Source organism: Bubalus bubalis, chromosome X (genome assembly GCF_019923935.1).
Source record: "Bubalus bubalis isolate 160015118507 breed Murrah chromosome X, NDDB_SH_1, whole genome shotgun sequence".
Classification (NCBI taxonomy): Eukaryota; Metazoa; Chordata; class Mammalia; order Artiodactyla; family Bovidae; genus Bubalus; species Bubalus bubalis.
This window is the reverse complement of record NC_059181.1, coordinates 70,825,883-70,845,127: the sequence shown is the minus strand read 5'-3', so window position 1 is coordinate 70,845,127 and position 19,245 is coordinate 70,825,883. Positions and strand designations below refer to the sequence as shown.

Genomic DNA, 19,245 nt, shown 5'->3' with positions numbered 1-19,245 from the left:
GGAGACCCTGGTTGAATCCCTGGGTTGGAAAGATCCCCTGGAGAAGGGAATAGCTACCCACACTAGTATTCTTTTTTTTTAAATAATTTTTAGTTGGGGAATAATTACTTTACAATATTATGTCGGTTTTGCCATACAATGACATGAATCAGCCACATGTGCACATGTGTCCCACCATCCTGAACCACCCCCCCTGCTCCCACCTTCCTCCTCACCCTATCCCTCTGGATTGTCCCAGAGCACCAGCTTCTCTGCTTCATGAATCAAACGTGTACTGGTCATTATGGTAATATACATGTTTCAATGCTATTCTATCATATCATCCCACCCTCTCCTTCTCCCACATAGTCCAAAAGTCTGTTCTTTACATCTGTGTCTCTTTTGCTGCCTAGCATATAGGATTGTCGTTACCATTTTTCTAAATTCCATATATATGTGTTAATATACTGTATTGGTATTTCTCTATCTGACTTACTTCACTCTGTGTAATAGGCTCCAGTCTCATCCACCTCATTAGAACTGACTCAAATGTGTTCTTTTTTTATAGCTGAGTAATATTCCATTGTGTATATGTATGTACAACTTCCTTATCCATTTGTCTGCTGATAGACATCTAGGTTGCTTTCCATGTCCTAGCTATTGTAAATAGTGCTGCAATGAACATTGGGGTACACGTGTCTCTTTCAATTCTGGTTTCCTTGATGTGTATGCCGAGCAGTGGGATTGCTGGGTCATATGGCAGTTCTATTTCCAGTTTTTTAAGGAATCTCCATACTGTTCTCTATATTGGCTGTGCCACTTTGCATTCTCACCAACAGTGTAAGAGGGTTCCCTTTTCTCCACACCCTCTCCCATTTATTGTTTGTAGACTTTTTGATGGCGGCCATTCTGACCAGCATGAGATGATACCTCATTGTGGTTTTGATTTACATTTCTCTAATAATGAGTGATGTTGAGCATCTTTTCATGTGTTTATTAGACATCTGTATCTTCTTTGGAGAAATGTCTGTTTAAGTCTTTTGCCCACTTTTTGATTGGGCTGTTTATTTTTCTGGTATTGAGCTGCATGAGCTGCTTGTATATTTTGAAGATTAATTCTTTGTCAGTTGTTTCGTTTACTATTTGTCCCATCCTGAAGGCTGTCTTTTCACCTTGCTTATAGTTTCCTTTGTTGTGAAAAAGCTTTTAAGTTTAATTAGGTCCCATTTGTTTATTTTTGTTTTTATTTCCATTACTCTGGGAGGTGAGTCATAGAGGACCTTGATGTGATTTATGTCAGAGAGTGTTCTGCCTATATTTTCCTCTAGGAGTTTTATAGTTTCTGGCCTTACATTTAGATCTTTACTCAATTTTGAGTTTATCTTTCTGCATGGTGTTAGACAGTGTTCTAGTTTCATTCTTCTACACATGGTTGACCAGTTTTCCCAGCACCGCTTGTTAAAGAGATTGTCTTTTCTCCCTTGTATATTTTCCCTTCCTTTGTCAAAGATAAGGAGTCCATAGGTGCACGGATTTCTCTCTGGGCTTTCTATTTTGTTCCATTGATCTATAGTTCTGCCTTTGTGCCAGTACCATACTGTCTTGATGACTGTATGTTTGTCATATAGTCTGAAGTCAGGAAGCTTGATTCCTCCAGTTCCATTCTTTTTCCTCAAGATTGCTTTGGCTATTCAAGGTTGTTTGTGTTTCCATACAAATTTTGAAATTATTTTTTGTAGTTCTGTGAAAAATACTATTGGTAGCTTGATAGGAATTGCATTTAAACTATAGATTGCTTTGTGTAGTATATTCATTTTCACTATATTGATTCTTCCAATCCACAAACATGGTATATTTCTCCATCTATTTTTGTCATCTTTGATTTCTTTCATTTCTTTCTTCCTTTCATCATCTTTTGTTTCTTTAGGTACCTTTATTCCTAAGTATTTTATTCTTTTTGTTGCAATGGTGAATGGGACTGTTTCCTTTTCTCTGTCTATTTTTTCCACTCTAGTATTCTTGCCTGGAGAATTCCATGGACAGAGGAGCCTGATGGGCTACAGACCATGGGATCGCAAAGAGTTGGACACCTGAATGACTAACACACACACACACACACACACATACTTTTATATATATATATATATATATATATATATATACACACACACACACTTCCTAGGTGGCTCAGTGGTTAAAGAACTCCCCCTGTATCAGTGCAGAAGACAAAAGAGACACAGATTTAATCCCTGAGTTGGGAAGATTCCCTGGAGGAAGAAATGGCAACCTACTCCAGTATTCTTGCCAGGAAGATCACATGGAGAGAGAAGCCTGGTGGGCTACAGTCCATTGGGTGGCAAAAGAATCAGATAAGACTTAGCGACTAAACAGCAACAACAAATGTGTGTGTTCACACACATACATGGGCTCACTATTAATATGTTGATGTTTTAGAATGTCAATTATAGTTTGAAATATATTATTTTAAAAGATGACTGCTTTTGTGTACATTTGTCATTAGTCTGTTTCTTCAGAAATTTATGAAGGAGAATTGTGTTTTGGGGCTTCCCTGAAAGCTCAGTTGGTAAAGAATCCACCTGCAATGCAGGAGACCCCAGTTCAATTCCTGGGTCGGGAAGATCCCCTGGAGAAGGGATAGGCTATCCACTCCAGTATTTTTGGGCTTCTCTGGTGGCTCAGTTGGTAAAGAATCCACCTGAAATGCAGGAGACCTGGGTTCGATCCCTGGGTTGGGAAGATCCCCTGGAGAAGGGAAAGGTTACCCACTCCAGTATTCTGGCCTAGATAATTCCATGGACTGTATAGTCCACAGGGTTTCAAAGAGTTGGGCACCACTGAGCAACTTTCACTTTCTCTCTGTTTTTATTATGCAGTGCTTAGTGCAGGGCTGCATAGGTGTAAGTACTGAATGAACATTATTTGACGCTGACAAGTAACTTTATTGTATTTTTTTTTTCAAAATTAGAATTACATATTTTGTTAGTCGAAGAGGACATTTGTGGGAATATATTGGGATGTATAGAGTGGCTAAATGGGATGCTGCTGTTTAATAACTCATTATTTTTTGTTTTAGCTTATATATTTTAGGCAAGGACATGAAGCTTATGTACGGGCTGTAAGAAAATCAAAAACATACAGCGTTAATTTACAAAAACAGCCATGGAATAAAATGGATCTCAGGGTAAGTTTGCCAAATTAATAAGCTGTGTACTTGAAGTATCTTGGAATTAAGTTACTTTCCTGTATGCTTATTCTCAGTTTCTGGATATTTCAGTGTTGATTGTATGCCCAGGATAAGGTGATGTACCATACTCCTGTACAGCTGAATGTTGTGGGCCGCATTTTGTTTCCTGGAATTTGTATGTCACCTGTTGTCTTTATTTGACCTAATTTCCTTCAGGCTTCAGGTTCTCTGGTGTATACCATGTACTTCGAGCAGTGCAGTAGTTCCATGGTGTGGATATTTTCCTTAGCAGCTTTGTGCTTTCTGAAGGCTCTATAAATTGACTGCATGTGTGGTCCACAGACACCCTCAAGATTCTGGCAGCTTTAGGATATAGTAAATATCATAAATCCTAAGAAACCTATAACTTTGTGGTTATTGTTGTTCTGTCACCCAGTTGTGTCCAACTTTTTGTGACCTCATGGAAGATGGCAGCATGCCAGGGCTCTCTATCCTTCACCATCTCCCAAAGTTTGCCCAAGTTCAAGTCCATTGCATTGGTGATACCATCCAACCATCTCATCCTCTGATGACCTCTTTTCATTCTGCTCTTGATCTTTCCCAGCATCAGGGACTTTTCCAGTGAGACAGCTATTCACATCAGATGACCAAAATAGTGGAATTTCAATTTCAGCGTCAGTCCTTCCAATGAGTATTCAGGGTTGATTTCCCTTAAGATTGACTGGTTTGATCTCCTTGCTGTCCATGGGACTCTCAGGAGTCTTCTCCAGGACTATAGTTCGAAGGCATCAATTTTTTGATGCTCCACCTTCCTTATGGTCCAGCTCTCATAACTGTACATGACCACTGGGAAGATCATAGCCTTGACTGTACGGACCTTTGTCAGCAGAGTAATGTCTCTGCTTTTCAACATACTGTCTAGGTTTGTCATAGCTTTCCTGTCAAGAAGCAAATTTCTTCTGATTTCATGGCTGTAGTCATCATCTGCAATCATTTTAGAGCCCAAGAAGGGGAAATCTGTCACTACTTCCACCTTTCCCTCTATATTTGCCATGAAGTAATGGGGCTAGATTCTATGATCTTAGTTTTTTTTAATATTTAGTTTTAAGCCAGCTCTTTCACTCTCTTCCTTCACCCTCATCAAGAGGTCCATTAGTTTCTCTTCACTTTCTGCCATTAGAGTGGTATCATCTGCATATCTGAAGTTGTTGATGTTTCTCCCGCCCATCTTGATTCCAGCTTGTAACTCATCCAGCCTGGTATTTCTCATGATGTGCTCAGCATATAGATTACACCAACAGGGTAACAGCAGACAGCCCTGTTGTACTCCTTTCTCAATCTTGAACCTATCAGTTGTTCCATACAGGATTCCAACTGTTGCTTCTTGACATGCATACAGGTTTCTCAGAAGACAGGTGAGATGGTTTGGTATTCCCATCTGTTTAAGAGCTTTCCACAGTTTATTATGATCCACACAGTCAAAAGCTTTGACATAGTCATTGAAACAGGGGTAGATGTTTTTTTTTGTAATTCCCTGGCTTTCTCTATAATCCAGTGAATGTTGGCAATTTGGTCTCTGGTTCCTCTTCCTTTTCTAAATCCAGCTTGAACATCTGGAAGTTCTTGGTTCACATAATGCTGAAGCCTAGCGTGCAAGATTTTAAGCATGACCTTACTAGTATGGGAGATGAGTGCAATTATAATGATTAGCACATTCTTTAGTTGTTTTGTAATGATGCTTAACAGGAAGGATAGGAGACAGTATGTGTATTTATTGAAATAAAGATTTAGGCACTTCTAAAAATTGTATTAAGGCTATAAGTTACTAAAATATAAAGTGAGCTTTACATAATCATCTCCTGGGAAATAGGGGTGCTAACATCTATTGTGAATTAGGTGAAAAATAAGATTTTTTTTAGAATTATAGGAATGAATAAACCATATGTTTTCTTTTTTTTGGCTTTTATACATTTATATTTGACACCTGATCACACTTTCTTTTTTTATTATTATTATTTTTTAAATTTATTTATTTTAATTGGAGGCTAATTACTTTACAACTTTCAGTCACCATAATACCTTCTCTCCAGGTTTAAAAAATAGTATGCTGATTCCTGTAACAAAGCTTTTATTCATACAAAAATCAAATAATGGTGAACAAGTCACAACAGTGCAATAGGTAGAAAATAAAACAACCACATTAACAAAGTGCTGAAATAAATACTAATCAGGAGAGAGGACACGCCCTCATGGGGTGTTTCTGTCACCAGGATGTGTGGGGTTTGTCTTCACAGTCCAGAGCCCACAGCCTCATGAAGCCACATCCTCGGACTGGGTGACGTTGGACCCAGTGCCTGCAAGTCAGACGCCTCGGGTCACCAAGGTCGTGGTGGAGTCAGGATCATGCTGACTCCCAAGGAAGGCCATTTCTGAGTGCTCAGCCTGGCCTACTGGGCATCTAGCGGCAGTTCACTGAGCCTGTGTGATTTCTTATTTTAAATTCTAACCCTGTGTTTATAGTAAATTTTAGAAGTCAACTTACTTGTGGTATAAGACCCTGGACTTTGAAATAAGATCTGAATTCCAATCCCAGCTCTGCTATATACAAGTGTGTAACTCTAAAAACATCACTGTACCCATGAGGCTCTGTTTTGTCATCATTAAATGTGATTAATAACAGTGTTTAAGGATGGTATTTAAAATAATATTGTAGCACTCAAAATTGTAAGTCCTTTTCCCAAACATATACATAATATGTCCACCTGCCTAATTACAGACTGTATTTCTGCTAGAGGAATGATTTTTTTAATAGAGTTATCAATAGAATTTAATATTATGACAAGATAGGGCCACAATGGGCAGCTCCATAGAATACAAATTAGACAATCCCAAGAGTTTAAAGTTGTAATAGGTTAATATTTTCTAACCTCATCCTCTGCCTCAGCCTTATGCTCTGCAACCTCCTCATAATCCTCAAAGGCAGCCATATCCTCATGGGCCTCAGAAAACTCTTCTTTCTTCATGTCCTCACCCACATACCAGTGAACAAAGGCAAGCTTGGCATACATCAGGTCAAATTTGTGATCCAGGTGAGCCCAGGCCTCAGCTTGCTCAAAGCTCATTGTGCTTTGGCTTGGTCTCCACCAGGTAGCACAGTGGGAGACTGGTAATTAATGCTAACTTTGAATCCCGTGGGGCGCTGGTCCACAAACTGTATGCTGCACTTGGTCTTGATTGTGGCAGTGGTGGCACTGATATCTTTTGGAATCATATCACCACAGTACAACAGGTAGCAAGCCATGTATTTACCTTGGTGAGGGTTACATTTCACCATCTGGTTTGCTGGCTCAAAGCAAGCATTGGTGATCTCTGCTACAGAAAGCTGTTCATTTTAGGCTTTCTAAATGGCAGAGCATTTAGATGGCAGAGCATATGTGGCCAGAGAGAAGTGGATGCAGGGATAGGGTACTGTACAGAATTACAGGTTGGTCTGTAATTCTATCAGATCTACATTCAGGGCTCCATCAGATCTCAGGGAACTAATGATGGAAGACACTACTTGTTGGCTTATGAGACAATTAAGACTAGTATAGATTGGGCACTCAATATCGGGGTTTCTATGACAGATGTCATAGACAGCCTCATTGTCTATCATGAAGATACAGAGTGCTCCAGGGTGGTGTGGTTGGTGAGGGTGGAGTTGTAGGGTTAGTGAACTATAGCTGTGGAAACCTGGGTGCTGGGTAAATGGAGAACTCCAGCATGGACTTCTTGCCATAATTGACAGAGAGATGTTCCAATGGCAGGAAGGTAAACCTAGAACAAGTTCCCCCACCACAGCTGTGGAAAAGCAAGAAGCCCTAAAGACCTGTGCATTGGTCAGCCAGTTTCTGAATTCAGTCCAAGACGAGGTCAGTGATCTTCTTGCCAATCATGTAGTGACTGCGAACATAATTATTGGCAGCATCTTCCTTGCCCTGATGAGCTTCTTTGTGTGGAGGAACTGGTAATAGGTGCCAGTACCAACTTCATCAGTGATCGTGGGTTCCAGGTCTACAAACACTGCCCTGGGCACATGCTTGCCAGTGTCTGTCTCACTGAACAAGGTGTTGAAGGAGTCTTTTCCTCCTCCAGTGGTCTTATCACTTGACACCTGGCCATCAGGCTAGATGCCATGTTCCAAGCAGTAGAGCTCCCAATAGGCATTGCCAGTCTGTCCACAGCCTGGCCAATGTGGATTAAGATGTACTCACGCATGAATGAAACTTGTAGGGTTCTGTGGGACTTGAGGAGGTGAGGGGAGGGCCACAAAGATTTCACACCAACAGACTACCAAGGAATCCAAGGGAGAAGTAGTGACTAGAGGAGTGATTCTTAACCAGCAGAAAACTTCTTAACTCTCCAGAGCAAAACCTGGGGAATTTGTTCAAAATACATATGACTGAGCTTTACCCTAGATATAGTGAACTCAGTTCCATAGTAGTATGGTTTAGGAACATGAATTTTAAAAAAGATTACCAAGGGGATTCTTCTGCTTATCCTTGGTTTAGAGCCATGCACTAAACTACAAATTGCTGTTAAGAGGTCAAGAGCCATGTCTTATTGCCTTTTACACTTAGTGGAATGCCTCAAATCTGGTGGGTATTCAGATAATTTTAAAATTTAATAATTTTAAAATAAAATTTATCAGATAATTTAAAAAAAATTATGGAGTATAGTTGATTTACAATACGTTTCAGATAATTTTTAAATTGTTCAAATAATAATAAAATAATATGCAAATGTTAGGCAATTATTTATATTGAAATTAATAATTTTTTGGTATTCTCATGAATAGGAACAAGAGTTTGTTAAGATTGTAGGAATCAAATATGAGGTTGGACCACCTACACTATGCTGCTTGAAGCTTGCATTTCTGGACCCCATTTCAGGCAAAATGACTGGAGAATCTTTTTCCATTAAGTGAGTATCTATGCTGGCTCGTGTGTGTGTGTGTGTGTGTGTGTGTGTGTGTATTTTAATTCCTAACATGTATTCTTGATGGTAAAGAAAACATGACAGCACTACGGGCTTTAGAGTTTTAAAGACCATGGTTTAATGTTTAATTCTTGTTTTGTTTTTCCACTTAATAGGGTCACAAAGAGTTGGACACGACTGAAGCGACTTAGCATGCATACTATATATAGATAGATAGATAGATCAACTGAAATAAAAACATACAGCATGAGACCTATAGGTTTCAGTTTTATTTGGGAGCTTGCTGAGGACTATAGTCTAGGAGATAGCCTTAGACAACTCTGACAAGATGTTCTCAAGAGGTAGCAGCGGCAGAGCCAGGGTATATTTGAAATTTTTTTGGCTGTGAAATACATGTAGTCAAGCATACATCTTGCTAGTTATTGGTAGTCACGAGGATCAAATATCTCGGTGATTTTAGTGTTCTATATATGGAAAGATGCAAGAGTCCAGGATCATTGAAATTCTTCCTTACGTATGCATCTTAACTATCTAAGAGTCCATATATCCAAAACATAGAATGCTTCATCTTGAATTCCTTTTAGGGTGAACTGTAGGTCAACAACTACAGTGGCTAATGACTTGATTCTTTTATTGGCATAGCCAGAGTTCTTTTGTTTTTTTTTTTTTGTTTTTTTGTTTTTTCCCATAATATGACTTTCATTGTCTTTAACTTCATTCAGAACGGTTTTGTTAGGTTGTATTGTGACAGCTGTCATATCAGTGAGCATTAAAAAAAAAAAACACACATCAAACTGGTGAATTTTTGTGTAGCCATTTTAATATTGAAGATGGAAGAAAAAGAGGAACATTTTTGGCATATGATACTTTATTGTTTCAAGAAAGGCAAAAAAAATGATTTGTGCAATATATGGAGAAGGTGCTGTGACTGATCAAACATATCAAATGTGGTTTGCGAAGTTTTGTTTTGAAGATTTCTTGTTGGATAATGCTCCGTGGTCAGTTAGACCAGTTGAAGTTGATAGTGGTCAAATTGAGACATTAATTGAGAACAATCAAAGTTATACCATACAGGAAATAGCAGACATTCTCAAAATATCCAAATCAAGTGTTGAAAATTGTTTGCACCAGCTTGGTAATGTTAATCACTCTGATGTTTGGGTTCCACATAAGTGAAAAAAATCTTCTTGACTGTACTTTTGTGTGTGATTCTCTACTGAAACAAGGCAAAAATGCTCCCTTTTTTAAACAAATTGGGACAGATGATGAAAAGTGGATATTGTACAATAATGTGGAATGGAAGAGATCATGGGGCAAGTGAAATGAACTATCACAAAACCATACCAAAGGCTGGTCTTCATTCCAAAGAAGGTTATGTACATATAGTGGAATTGGAAGGGAATTATGAGCTCCTTCCAGAAAACCAACTGATTAATTCCAACAGGTACTACTTCCAGTTAGACCAACTGAAAGCAGCACGTGACAAAAAGCTTCCAGAATTAGTCAGCAGAAAATGCATAATTTTCCATCAGGATAACTCAAGACCACATGTTCCATTGATGACCAGGCAAAAACTGTTACAGCTTGGCTGGAAAGTTCTGATTCATCCACTGTATTCACCAGACATTGCACCTTCAGATGTCCATTTATTTCTGTCTTTATAAAATTACCTGAATGGAAAATATTTCAATTCCCTGGAATACTGTAAAAGGCATCTGAAACATTTTTTTGTTCAAAAAAAATGAAAAGTTTTGGGAAGATGGAATTATCAATTTGCCTGAAAAATGGCAGAAGGTAGTGGAACAAAATGGTGATACACTTAAAGTTCTTGGTGAAAATGAAAAATGGACCTTTAATTTTTACTTTAAAACCGAAGGAAGATTTTGGCCAACACAGTATATGATCAATTGTCTCAAGACATTTAGGCATCATTAGTTTTGTTGGAGATATACTTACACATTGGATAATGTAAGAAATAACAGTCTTACAAGATAGGATAAAAGTAATATAGTTAGTGATTTAAGGTCATAAGTAAATATTTAAGACAAACAGATCAAACACATGGGGTTTAATTTAATTAAAAGCATTTGTAAGGACCTTGAGGTTTGCAACAGTTTGCTCAATAGCTCCGCATTAAACATATATATCCCTGGATATTTAGAAAGTGACATATACTGTTGTATCTGTATACTGAATCACATGTACTTTATTTTCTCTTCAGATATCATGACATGCCAGATGTCATTGACTTCCTTGTGCTACATCAGTTTTACAATGAAGCCAAAGAAAGGAACTGGCAGATAGGTAAATATAGAATTCCCACTTAAATATTGTTTGAAGAAGAGTAACTTTTAAACTGAATTAACATTGAGAAACTTTAGACTGAAAAAGCTGTTAGCCAAATTAGAAAAATTAAATTTTTATTTTCAGTTATGTTTAGGTGATTTTATGTGCTTTGTATGTGTTATAAAACCTTTTCTGTGACTATCTATTCTATTAGAATACAAATCTAAATTAAAATGAAAATCTGAAGTTTCATTGCCTTCACATGGAGTACTTACCACTTGGGCTCTTAACAGACCTTTACTGATTGTGACTTTGTCTCTCTCTCTTGCCTCTTCCACCTCTCTCCCTTTTTCTCCCTTTCTCTGTTTACCCCTCCTGTTGTCTCCCTGTCTATTCCTTCCACCTTCTCTAGCTATTTTATCTTGGGCACAATTTTAACCTCTCTGTGCCTCACTTCCATTATCTATAAAATGGGAATCACATCTGAACATACCTATAAGGTTGATATGAATGATAAATAATATGTAGAAAGAACTTAAAATGTACCAGACACAGAGCAAACACTGTATAGTTATCTGCTATTAGTAGTTTTTTTTTTTTTTCTATTAGTATCTTCTATCTTTTCTAATGTGAAAGAAATATTTTTATCCACATGGTTGATTTTATATTCCTTAGCCATTTAGAGGCACAAAACTAGTATGAAGAGATTTTTAGAAACAAAATGGTAAAACAAAAAAGAAGAGGAAGAAAAAAAATAAGAAACAACTGTGGTATTATATGTGCAGTACAAAAAGCAGACTGTCTAATGATGATTCCAAGTAATTGAAAGAAGTTAAATTATATGTGGTAATCTGTGATTTTATTTCATAATAATTATTAGCACTTGGAAATCAAAATCCTTGAAGAGAGTAATATGGAATACTCAGATTGAAATCTGTAATAATACTGGATACAATGATGCTATTGTATTCATCAAAATGTATAGTTTAGACTGGGAACATAGCAATTATTCTCAAGAGCACTCTTTTAAGAATTTTTTTAAAAACATTGTAGGTGATAGATTCCGCAGTATAATAGATGATGCCTGGTGGTTTGGGACTGTGGAAAGTCAGCAACCTTTTCAACCAGAGTATCCTGATAGTTCTTTCCAGTGTTACAGTGTTCAGTAAGTACAGTTATGGTCTTTTACACCTGATAAAATACTTTAGTGCTATATGGACTTTCTATAAACCCTGCCTTACCTAGTCTTATAAGACCTGTACCTGTAAGGAAGGAATCATAGTACTTTCAAGTAAGGAATTTGATGATAAGCTTTCTGGTGCAATATGCATGCTAAAAAAAAGCAGAAACTGAATACTTATTTCTGCCTCCTTAATTCCTGTGTTTTCTCTTAAATATTTCTACTTTAGATAAGAATTACAACTATTATTTCATAAAGAATACTGAAATTAATTCAGTGTTTAAAGTAATTGTTTCAGCTGGAATATAATAGTGAATATTTATATAGTCTTTTATTTGATGGTATAAGTTCTAGTCAAGGGTGAGTGCATTACTTTTGGATATATTGATACTATTTGTCTACATTTACTTTTGTTCTTCATGAAATACCAGAGTTGTAAGATTCCTAATAAATACAACTTTTTTCTTAAGAATGATAAAACATATGTTTATTCTGTGAAGATTGACTTTTAGTCTTCATATTGTAGATCAAAAGGGAATAGTAAACTTTTGGAGAAGGTGTAATAGTCAACCTGATAGAAAAAAGTAGGTTATCTCACAGAAATAAGTGATATATTAAATTGATTTTTTAACCTAAAAGGAATTTTCCAGTGAGAACTTTTTATTCTGTACCCTGGCTTAACAATGAATGTATGCTTGGTTGGAATTAAAAAAAAAAAAATCAGAATTAAGAATAAGCTTAGGGCTCTCTAACTTTCATATTAGTGGACCATATTTTCTCTATTAGAGGGTTATCGTTATCTTTGTATAAACACAGTTATACTTTAAAGAAATTGTACTGCCCCTTTCCAGATTTCACCCCCAAGAAGTCCTCCAAATTATGCTAGTATGTAAAAGTATCATGTGAATTTGATTTGTATCTTGTTATTTTTTAATAGCTGGGACAATAATGAAAGAGAAAAGATGAGCCCCTGGGATATGGAGCCAATTCCAGAAGGAAGTAAATATGCTTTTAAAAAATGAATTATAATTTTTCTAAAAGAAGAATGGCAATAGCATTATTCTGAAAACTAATTATTTCTGATTTTTCACCTTATGCATAGCTGCCTTTCCAGATGAAGTTGGTGCTGGTGTTCCTGTGTCCCAGGAGGAACTGACTGCTTTGCTATACAAACCTCAGGAAGGAGAGTGGGGGGCTCATTCCAGAGATGAGGAATGTGAACGAGTTATTCAGGGAATCAACCACCTTCTTTCCCTGGGTATGGTGAATGTGAAAGAATATTAAGAAGATGAGAAAAGAATATTAGGAAGATGAGAAGGAATAAGGAAAACCAGCAGAATTTTAAGTTCTGTAAAAGGAAATGCAGTTTTTCACTATATACTTCTAACTCAAAAGGCACAGGGATTCTAGTTTTAATAATATTTTTATATGTTTGGTCAAAGTAATGACTTGCAAACCTTTTCAGTTCTGGGGTTATAATAGTGAAGACATATAAGTGTCTTTTACTTTCGTGAGTCATTTTGGCTCTCTAGCTATTCCCTAAGCCTAACTTTGGATGGATTTTTTTGGTAAAGACTGTGTGTGGAGTAATCAGTTTTACTCCATGACTAGTTATATTTTCTGACGTATATCACATGAGACATTTGGCATTTATCCAGAAAAGACATAAATTTGAAGTTAAAAACAGTTCTCCAATAATTTTGTCTTGTTTTTATCTGATTTGAACCAGTGTATCATGCATGATTCAAAGATAATATGTCCAAATAAAAAGAATAACATTTTAATAGTATTGGTCTAATTTTTGCATAATTTAATCATCTCATTTTAGTAATATAGTTTTATATTGCCCACACTTCCTGTTTATATGTGGTTTTTGTTTGTTAACGTGAGATGTTAGTGTTGTTTATAACTATCTTTTCTGATTTTGTAAATATTGTAGATTTTGCCAGCCCTTTTGCTGTTCCAGTGGATCTCAGTGCCTACCCCTTGTATTGTACTGTAGTTGCTTATCCAACTGACCTCAACACCATCAGGCGGAGACTTGAAAATCGCTTTTACAGGTTTGTTTAGTTTTTACCATTTCCTATAAAGCTTATAGCTTTATGTCTTTTGCTTTCGTTTTTGCATGACGATACACTGAGATCTTTGTTTTCATCGTGTACAATAACCACTCGGAAGACCCATCTCAAAATTTCTTTTGAAAATTTGGAACAATTTATTTCCTTTCCTTCAGGAGATTCTCAGTCTTCCAGGGTAAAAAGGAGTATGGACAGGGATAAAATTATGACTAGTACAAGTCACAAATGAAACAATAATTACAGTTAACTCTTAGTTTATTAAAGGCAGATTAAGTGGTTTGTGGATTCATCATGATTATGGTGCTCCAGAGCTTTGAGCATGTTTTAAATCCCCTGTTGGGAAATTAGGCAGCAGTTAATTAGATTTAATCACCAGCTCCAAAATGTGTAAAGAAAAAAAATCAAGTTATTTTTTTCTTTGGTTTTGCTGGAAGTTATGCGATTATGGGGAGGCGGTGGAGGGCAGCTTTTGTTCTCTCTCTCACCCTCAAGTCTACAGCATCCTAACAACAATTATTCCATGAAATTGTTATAAATAACACCATGTGGGTGTATCTTATAACATTACCTATAATTTCTTTAGTAGTGTATTATCATAACAGCAACTGCATTAAAATATGTGTCCTTTTCTACAACCTGGATTCTTGATTTTTGGTCTTCTCTGAAAACTAAACATTTTTTTGTTGACTTTATCAAAGCACTCTTTGTTTCTGTTTGTTTCTTTGTATTTGGTCAAATCATTATTTACCCATAATGTCATGGGTCAGTTCTCTTTCAGGTTTTAATATCCAAGTTTATAATCCAGTGGTTCTGAATTCTTGCCTGTGCTTCAAATACTGTAACTACATACTTTTATTGGTGCATATTAGTCACACAGATATATTGAATCACAAACATATATTTGAACACCTTTGACGTTTCATGATTAAATGCCTAATTGTTCTATATTGTCTAATTCTAGAATAGACTTTAAATGTATCGACCAAAAGTAACAGGGTATTTTTGCTTTCATAGGAGAATATCAGCATTAATGTGGGAAGTACGCTATATTGAGCATAATGCTAGGACTTTCAATGAGCCAGACAGTCCTATAGTTAAAGCAGCCAAAATAGTAACTGATGTCTTACTTCGATTTATTGGGTAAGAAGCAGTTTTATCTTCTATAGAGGCTGACTTCTGAGTTTTTAAAATTTATTGAAGTGTATTTTAACTTGTTTCTCAGGGATCAGAGCTGTACTGATATACTGGATACTTACAATAAAATTAAAGCAGAAGAACTAAACAGTACTGATGCAGAGGAGGTAAGAATCACAGCATGACCAGTAGGCATTAATTCTTTTTCTGTCATTTAAAGTACATTAGGTATTATACGTAAGTGTTGTAACTGGGTATTAGCAATGAATCTGATTTCTGAAAGCTCGCTGAACACCTGCATCTTTTTGTATTAAGCTCTTTAACCTATATTTAGATAGTGTATACCAAAAATGTAGTGGTGCTGCAGTGTTTGGTCAGAGAGAGGTGGCCATTCACCCCTTGGACACGGTGTTTTCAGTGTTGAGAAATCAATACTTTATTTTCCAGCCCTTGAAAACAGGACAAAGCACTAAACTGTGTTTTAAAAGAATGGTTAGTTGATGGAAATTTTAGTAGGGATTAATTTTCTATACTACATACATATATATACATGTATATATATGTATATATATAATATTAAAGTATTTTATAATTTTAAACTTAAAAGTCTCTATTTTTAGTAGTTTCATGGAATTGCTGTTTGATTTCCTTTGTGGAAATTTATAAACATAAACCAGTTTTTCTTAAAGAAATGAATTAGTATTGTCAGCAGACCCTCATGTATCTTATTTCCCCACCCAGTTATATCCCTAATTTATATTAAGTTATTTTTGACTAAAGGCTATGATAGAAGCAAAAACTAGGTTAAGAGGCTGAAACAATAATGGAAAGTGACAATTCAAAAATATTTTATGGAAAACAATTCATCCCAGGGATAAGTGACTCAAATATGCTGGATTTTATTGCAGTGGGTATGATTATACAGAGGTATTTTACATGTTTATATTTTCTGTACTGTTAATTCTCAGAATGGTAAATCTCTAATAGTTTTTCAATTTCACAAAAATGTGTTTGACTATAAAATATTGTAAGTATTATTGAAGTTAAATGCTATTTACATATTAAAGACAACTCAGATATGCCAATTAGATATTATCCTCCTGAAACTAATAAAAAATTTATCATTCTTATACCTGATATTTTCTCTAACCTTTAATATAAATGCATTTTGACTCAGAATTTGATGTAGCAAGAATTTCTCCTCAAAATAACATAACTTGGATTAGAATAGGAAAGTAAAGTAAAATATAATTCAGCGAGCTTGTTTTTTCTTTTTCTTTCTCTCCCTTCCTTCCAACATTTAAGTTCTACGCTTTAAACAAATTGCAATTATACAATACAGTGTTATCAACTAGAGTCACCATGTTTTACCTTAGATCCTTATATTCTCAGCCTTTATTCAACTTATAGTTAGAAGTTTGTGTCCGTTTACAACCTTCTCCCTGTCCCCTCCCACCATCAGTCCACTACCCAACAACATTTCTGTATTCTGTTTCTGAGTTTGACCTAAAAAAAAAAAAATTACATATACGTGATACCATGCTGTGTTTGTCTTTCTCTATCTGACTTAGTTCACTTAGCAAAATGCCCTCAAGTTCCATCTGCATTGTCACAAATGGCAGAATTACCTTCTTTCTTATGGTTGAATAATATTCCATTGTGTATATGTGTGTGTGTGTGTGTGTGTGTGTGTATGCACCATATTTTCATTGTCCGTTTATCTGTTGACAGACACTTAGATTGTTTCCACATCTTGGCTATTGTGAATAATGCTTCAGTGAATATGGGAGTGCAACTTTATATCTTTGATATCTTGTTATTATTTACAGCAGAGAAGGCAATGGCACCCCACTCCAGTACTCTTGGCTGGAAAATCCCATGGGCGGAGGAGCCTGGTAGGCTGCAGTCCATGGGGTCGCTAAGAGTTGGACATGACTGAGCGACTTCACTTTCACTTTTCACTTTCATGCATTGGAGAAGGAAATGGCAACCCACTCCAGTGTTCTTGCCTGGAGAATCCCAGGGACAGGGGAGCCTGACGGGCTGCCATCTATGGGGTCACACAGAGTCGGACACGACTGAAGTGACTTAGCAGTAGCAGTAGCAGTATTATTTACAGAAGTGAAATTGCTGGATCATATGGTGTTAATAGTTCTATTTTTAATTTTTTGAGGAACTACCGTATTGTTTTCCATAGTGGCTGTACCAATTTATATTCCCACCAACAGTGCACAAAGGCTGTCTTCTCCACATCCTCGTCAACACTTCTTATTTCTTTGTCTTTCTGATGATAACCATTCTAATAGGTGAGAGGTGATATTTCATTGTGGTTTTTATTTGCTTTTCCCTGATGATCAGAGATATTGAGTACCTTTTCAGGTACTTATTGGCCATTTGGATGTCTCCTTTGTAAAAATGTTTATTCAGTTTCTCTGTACATGTTTCATTAGGTTATGTGTTCTCCTGCTATCAAGTTGTTTATATATTTTAGGTATTAACTCCCTGTATATGATTTGCAAATATTTTTATCCCATTTGGTATATTGCCTTCATTTTGTTGATGGTTATTGTTTGCTGTGAAGAGCTTTGTAGTTTGATGTAGTCCCAATTTTTTATTTTTTGCTTTTGTTGACTTTTTGACCTTTGGATTTTGTTAAATCCAAAAAAATCATTGCCAAGGCCAGTGTCAAGCAGCTTACCCCTGTGTTTTCTTTTAGGAGTTTTATGGTTTCATGTCTTATATCCAAGTCTTTAATCCATTTTGAGTTGTGTTTAATGTATGGTGTAAGATGGGGTCCAGTTTCATTCTTTTTCAGGTGGATTTTTTTTTCCAGTTTTTCCAGCACAATTTATTGATGAAATTATCCTTTCTTCATTTTATATTCTTGGTTCCTCTGTTGTAAATTAATCGACCAATATGCATGGTTTATTTCTGTGTACTTTCTGTTCCCTTGATCTATATATTTTATGTTAATACCATACATTTTGATTATAATAACTTTGTAATACAGTTTGGTATCAGGAAGTGTGATGCCTCCAACTTTATTCTTTCTCAAGATGGTTATTAGAATTCTTTTTTGTGGTTCTATATGAGTTTTAAGATTGTTTTTCTATTTATGCAAAAAATACTGTTGGGATTTTGGTAGGGCTTGCATTGAATCTGTATATTGCTTTAAATAGTACAGATGTTTTAACAGCATTAATTTTTCATATCTGTGGCATGTGATATCTTTCCATTTATTTGTATATTCTATTTCATCAATGTCTTATAGTTTTCAGTGTACAGATCTTTCAACTCCTTGGTTAAATTTATTCCTAGTATTTTATTCTTTTTGATGTAAGTATAAATGGCATTGTTTTCTTAATTTTTCTTTCTGATAGTCCACTGTTAGTGTACAGAAACATAACTTATTTTTGTATGATGGTTTTGTATCCTGCAATTTTACTGAATTTGTTGATTAGTTCTAACAGTTTTATGGTGGAGTATTTAGACTTTTCTATATGTAATATCATGTCATCTGCTAATAGAGACACTATCAATTTTTCCTTTTTGATTTAAATTTTTTTGTTTTTCTTGACTAATGTTACAGCTAAGACTTTCAATACTATGTTAAATAAAATAAAAGAGTGAGTATTTGTGTCTTGTTCCTTATCTTAGAGGAAAAGTTTTCAGCTTTTTACAATTGACCATAAATTAGTTGTGAGTTTTTCCTATATGGCCTTTTTTTATGTTGAGATACAGTCCCTCTATACCTATTTTATTGAGAGTTTATATCATGGATGGATATTGCTCTCCTCAGAGTAGCATTCTGGTTTAGAATAGAAAATTAAACTAAAATGTAATTCAGCAACTTCAGAAAGGGAAACTAATGGCCTGTGAGCTACTTCTCTTCTTTTTGAAAAAAAAATTCATTAAGGTATAGTTGATTTACAGTGTTGTATTAGTTTCAGGTATACAACAAAGTAAATCTGTTGTACATATATATAGACCCACTCTTTTTAGATTATTTTCCCATATAGGCCATTTCAGAGTATTGAAGAGAGTTCCCTGTGCTATACAGTAGATCCTTATTAATTATTTATTATATATATAGTAGTATGTATATGTTAATCCCAATCTTCCAATTTATCCCATCCCTTTACCCCTGGACACCATAAGTTTATTTTCTACACCTATAGCTCTATTTCTGTTTTGTAGATAAACATATTTGTAGCATTGTTTTAGATTCTCCTAGGCATTACCTATGGAGAAGGCACTGGCGACCCACTCCAGTACTCTTGCCTGGAAACTCCCATGGATGGAGGAGCCTGGTAGGCTGCAGTCCATGGGGTTGCTAAGAGTCGGACGCAACTGAGCAACTTCACTTTCACTTTTCACTTTCATGCATTGGAGAAGGAAATGGCAAC

At 35.8% G+C, this 19,245-nt stretch overlaps 1 protein-coding gene and 1 pseudogene across 3 annotated transcripts in view; one reads left to right on the top strand and one right to left on the bottom strand.

The window, feature by feature from the left end:
- The window catches only part of BRWD3 (bromodomain and WD repeat domain containing 3), a 162,992-nt gene that overhangs the window by 117,722 nt on the left and 26,025 nt on the right, over positions 1–19,245 (top strand). For all 3 annotated transcript variants that reach the window (XM_044937371.2, XM_025276957.3, XM_025276958.3), the window contains 9 exons: positions 3,074–3,181; positions 8,022–8,146; positions 10,383–10,465; positions 11,501–11,612; positions 12,565–12,626; positions 12,730–12,885; positions 13,567–13,687; positions 14,720–14,845; positions 14,928–15,006. In XM_044937371.2, coding sequence (XP_044793306.1) covers positions 3,074–3,181; positions 8,022–8,146; positions 10,383–10,465; positions 11,501–11,612; positions 12,565–12,626; positions 12,730–12,885; positions 13,567–13,687; positions 14,720–14,845; positions 14,928–15,006 — 972 coding nt within the window. The remainder of the gene's footprint in view (positions 1–3,073; positions 3,182–8,021; positions 8,147–10,382; positions 10,466–11,500; positions 11,613–12,564; positions 12,627–12,729; positions 12,886–13,566; positions 13,688–14,719; positions 14,846–14,927; positions 15,007–19,245) is intronic.
- On the bottom strand, positions 6,097–7,444 carry LOC112582309 (annotated as a pseudogene).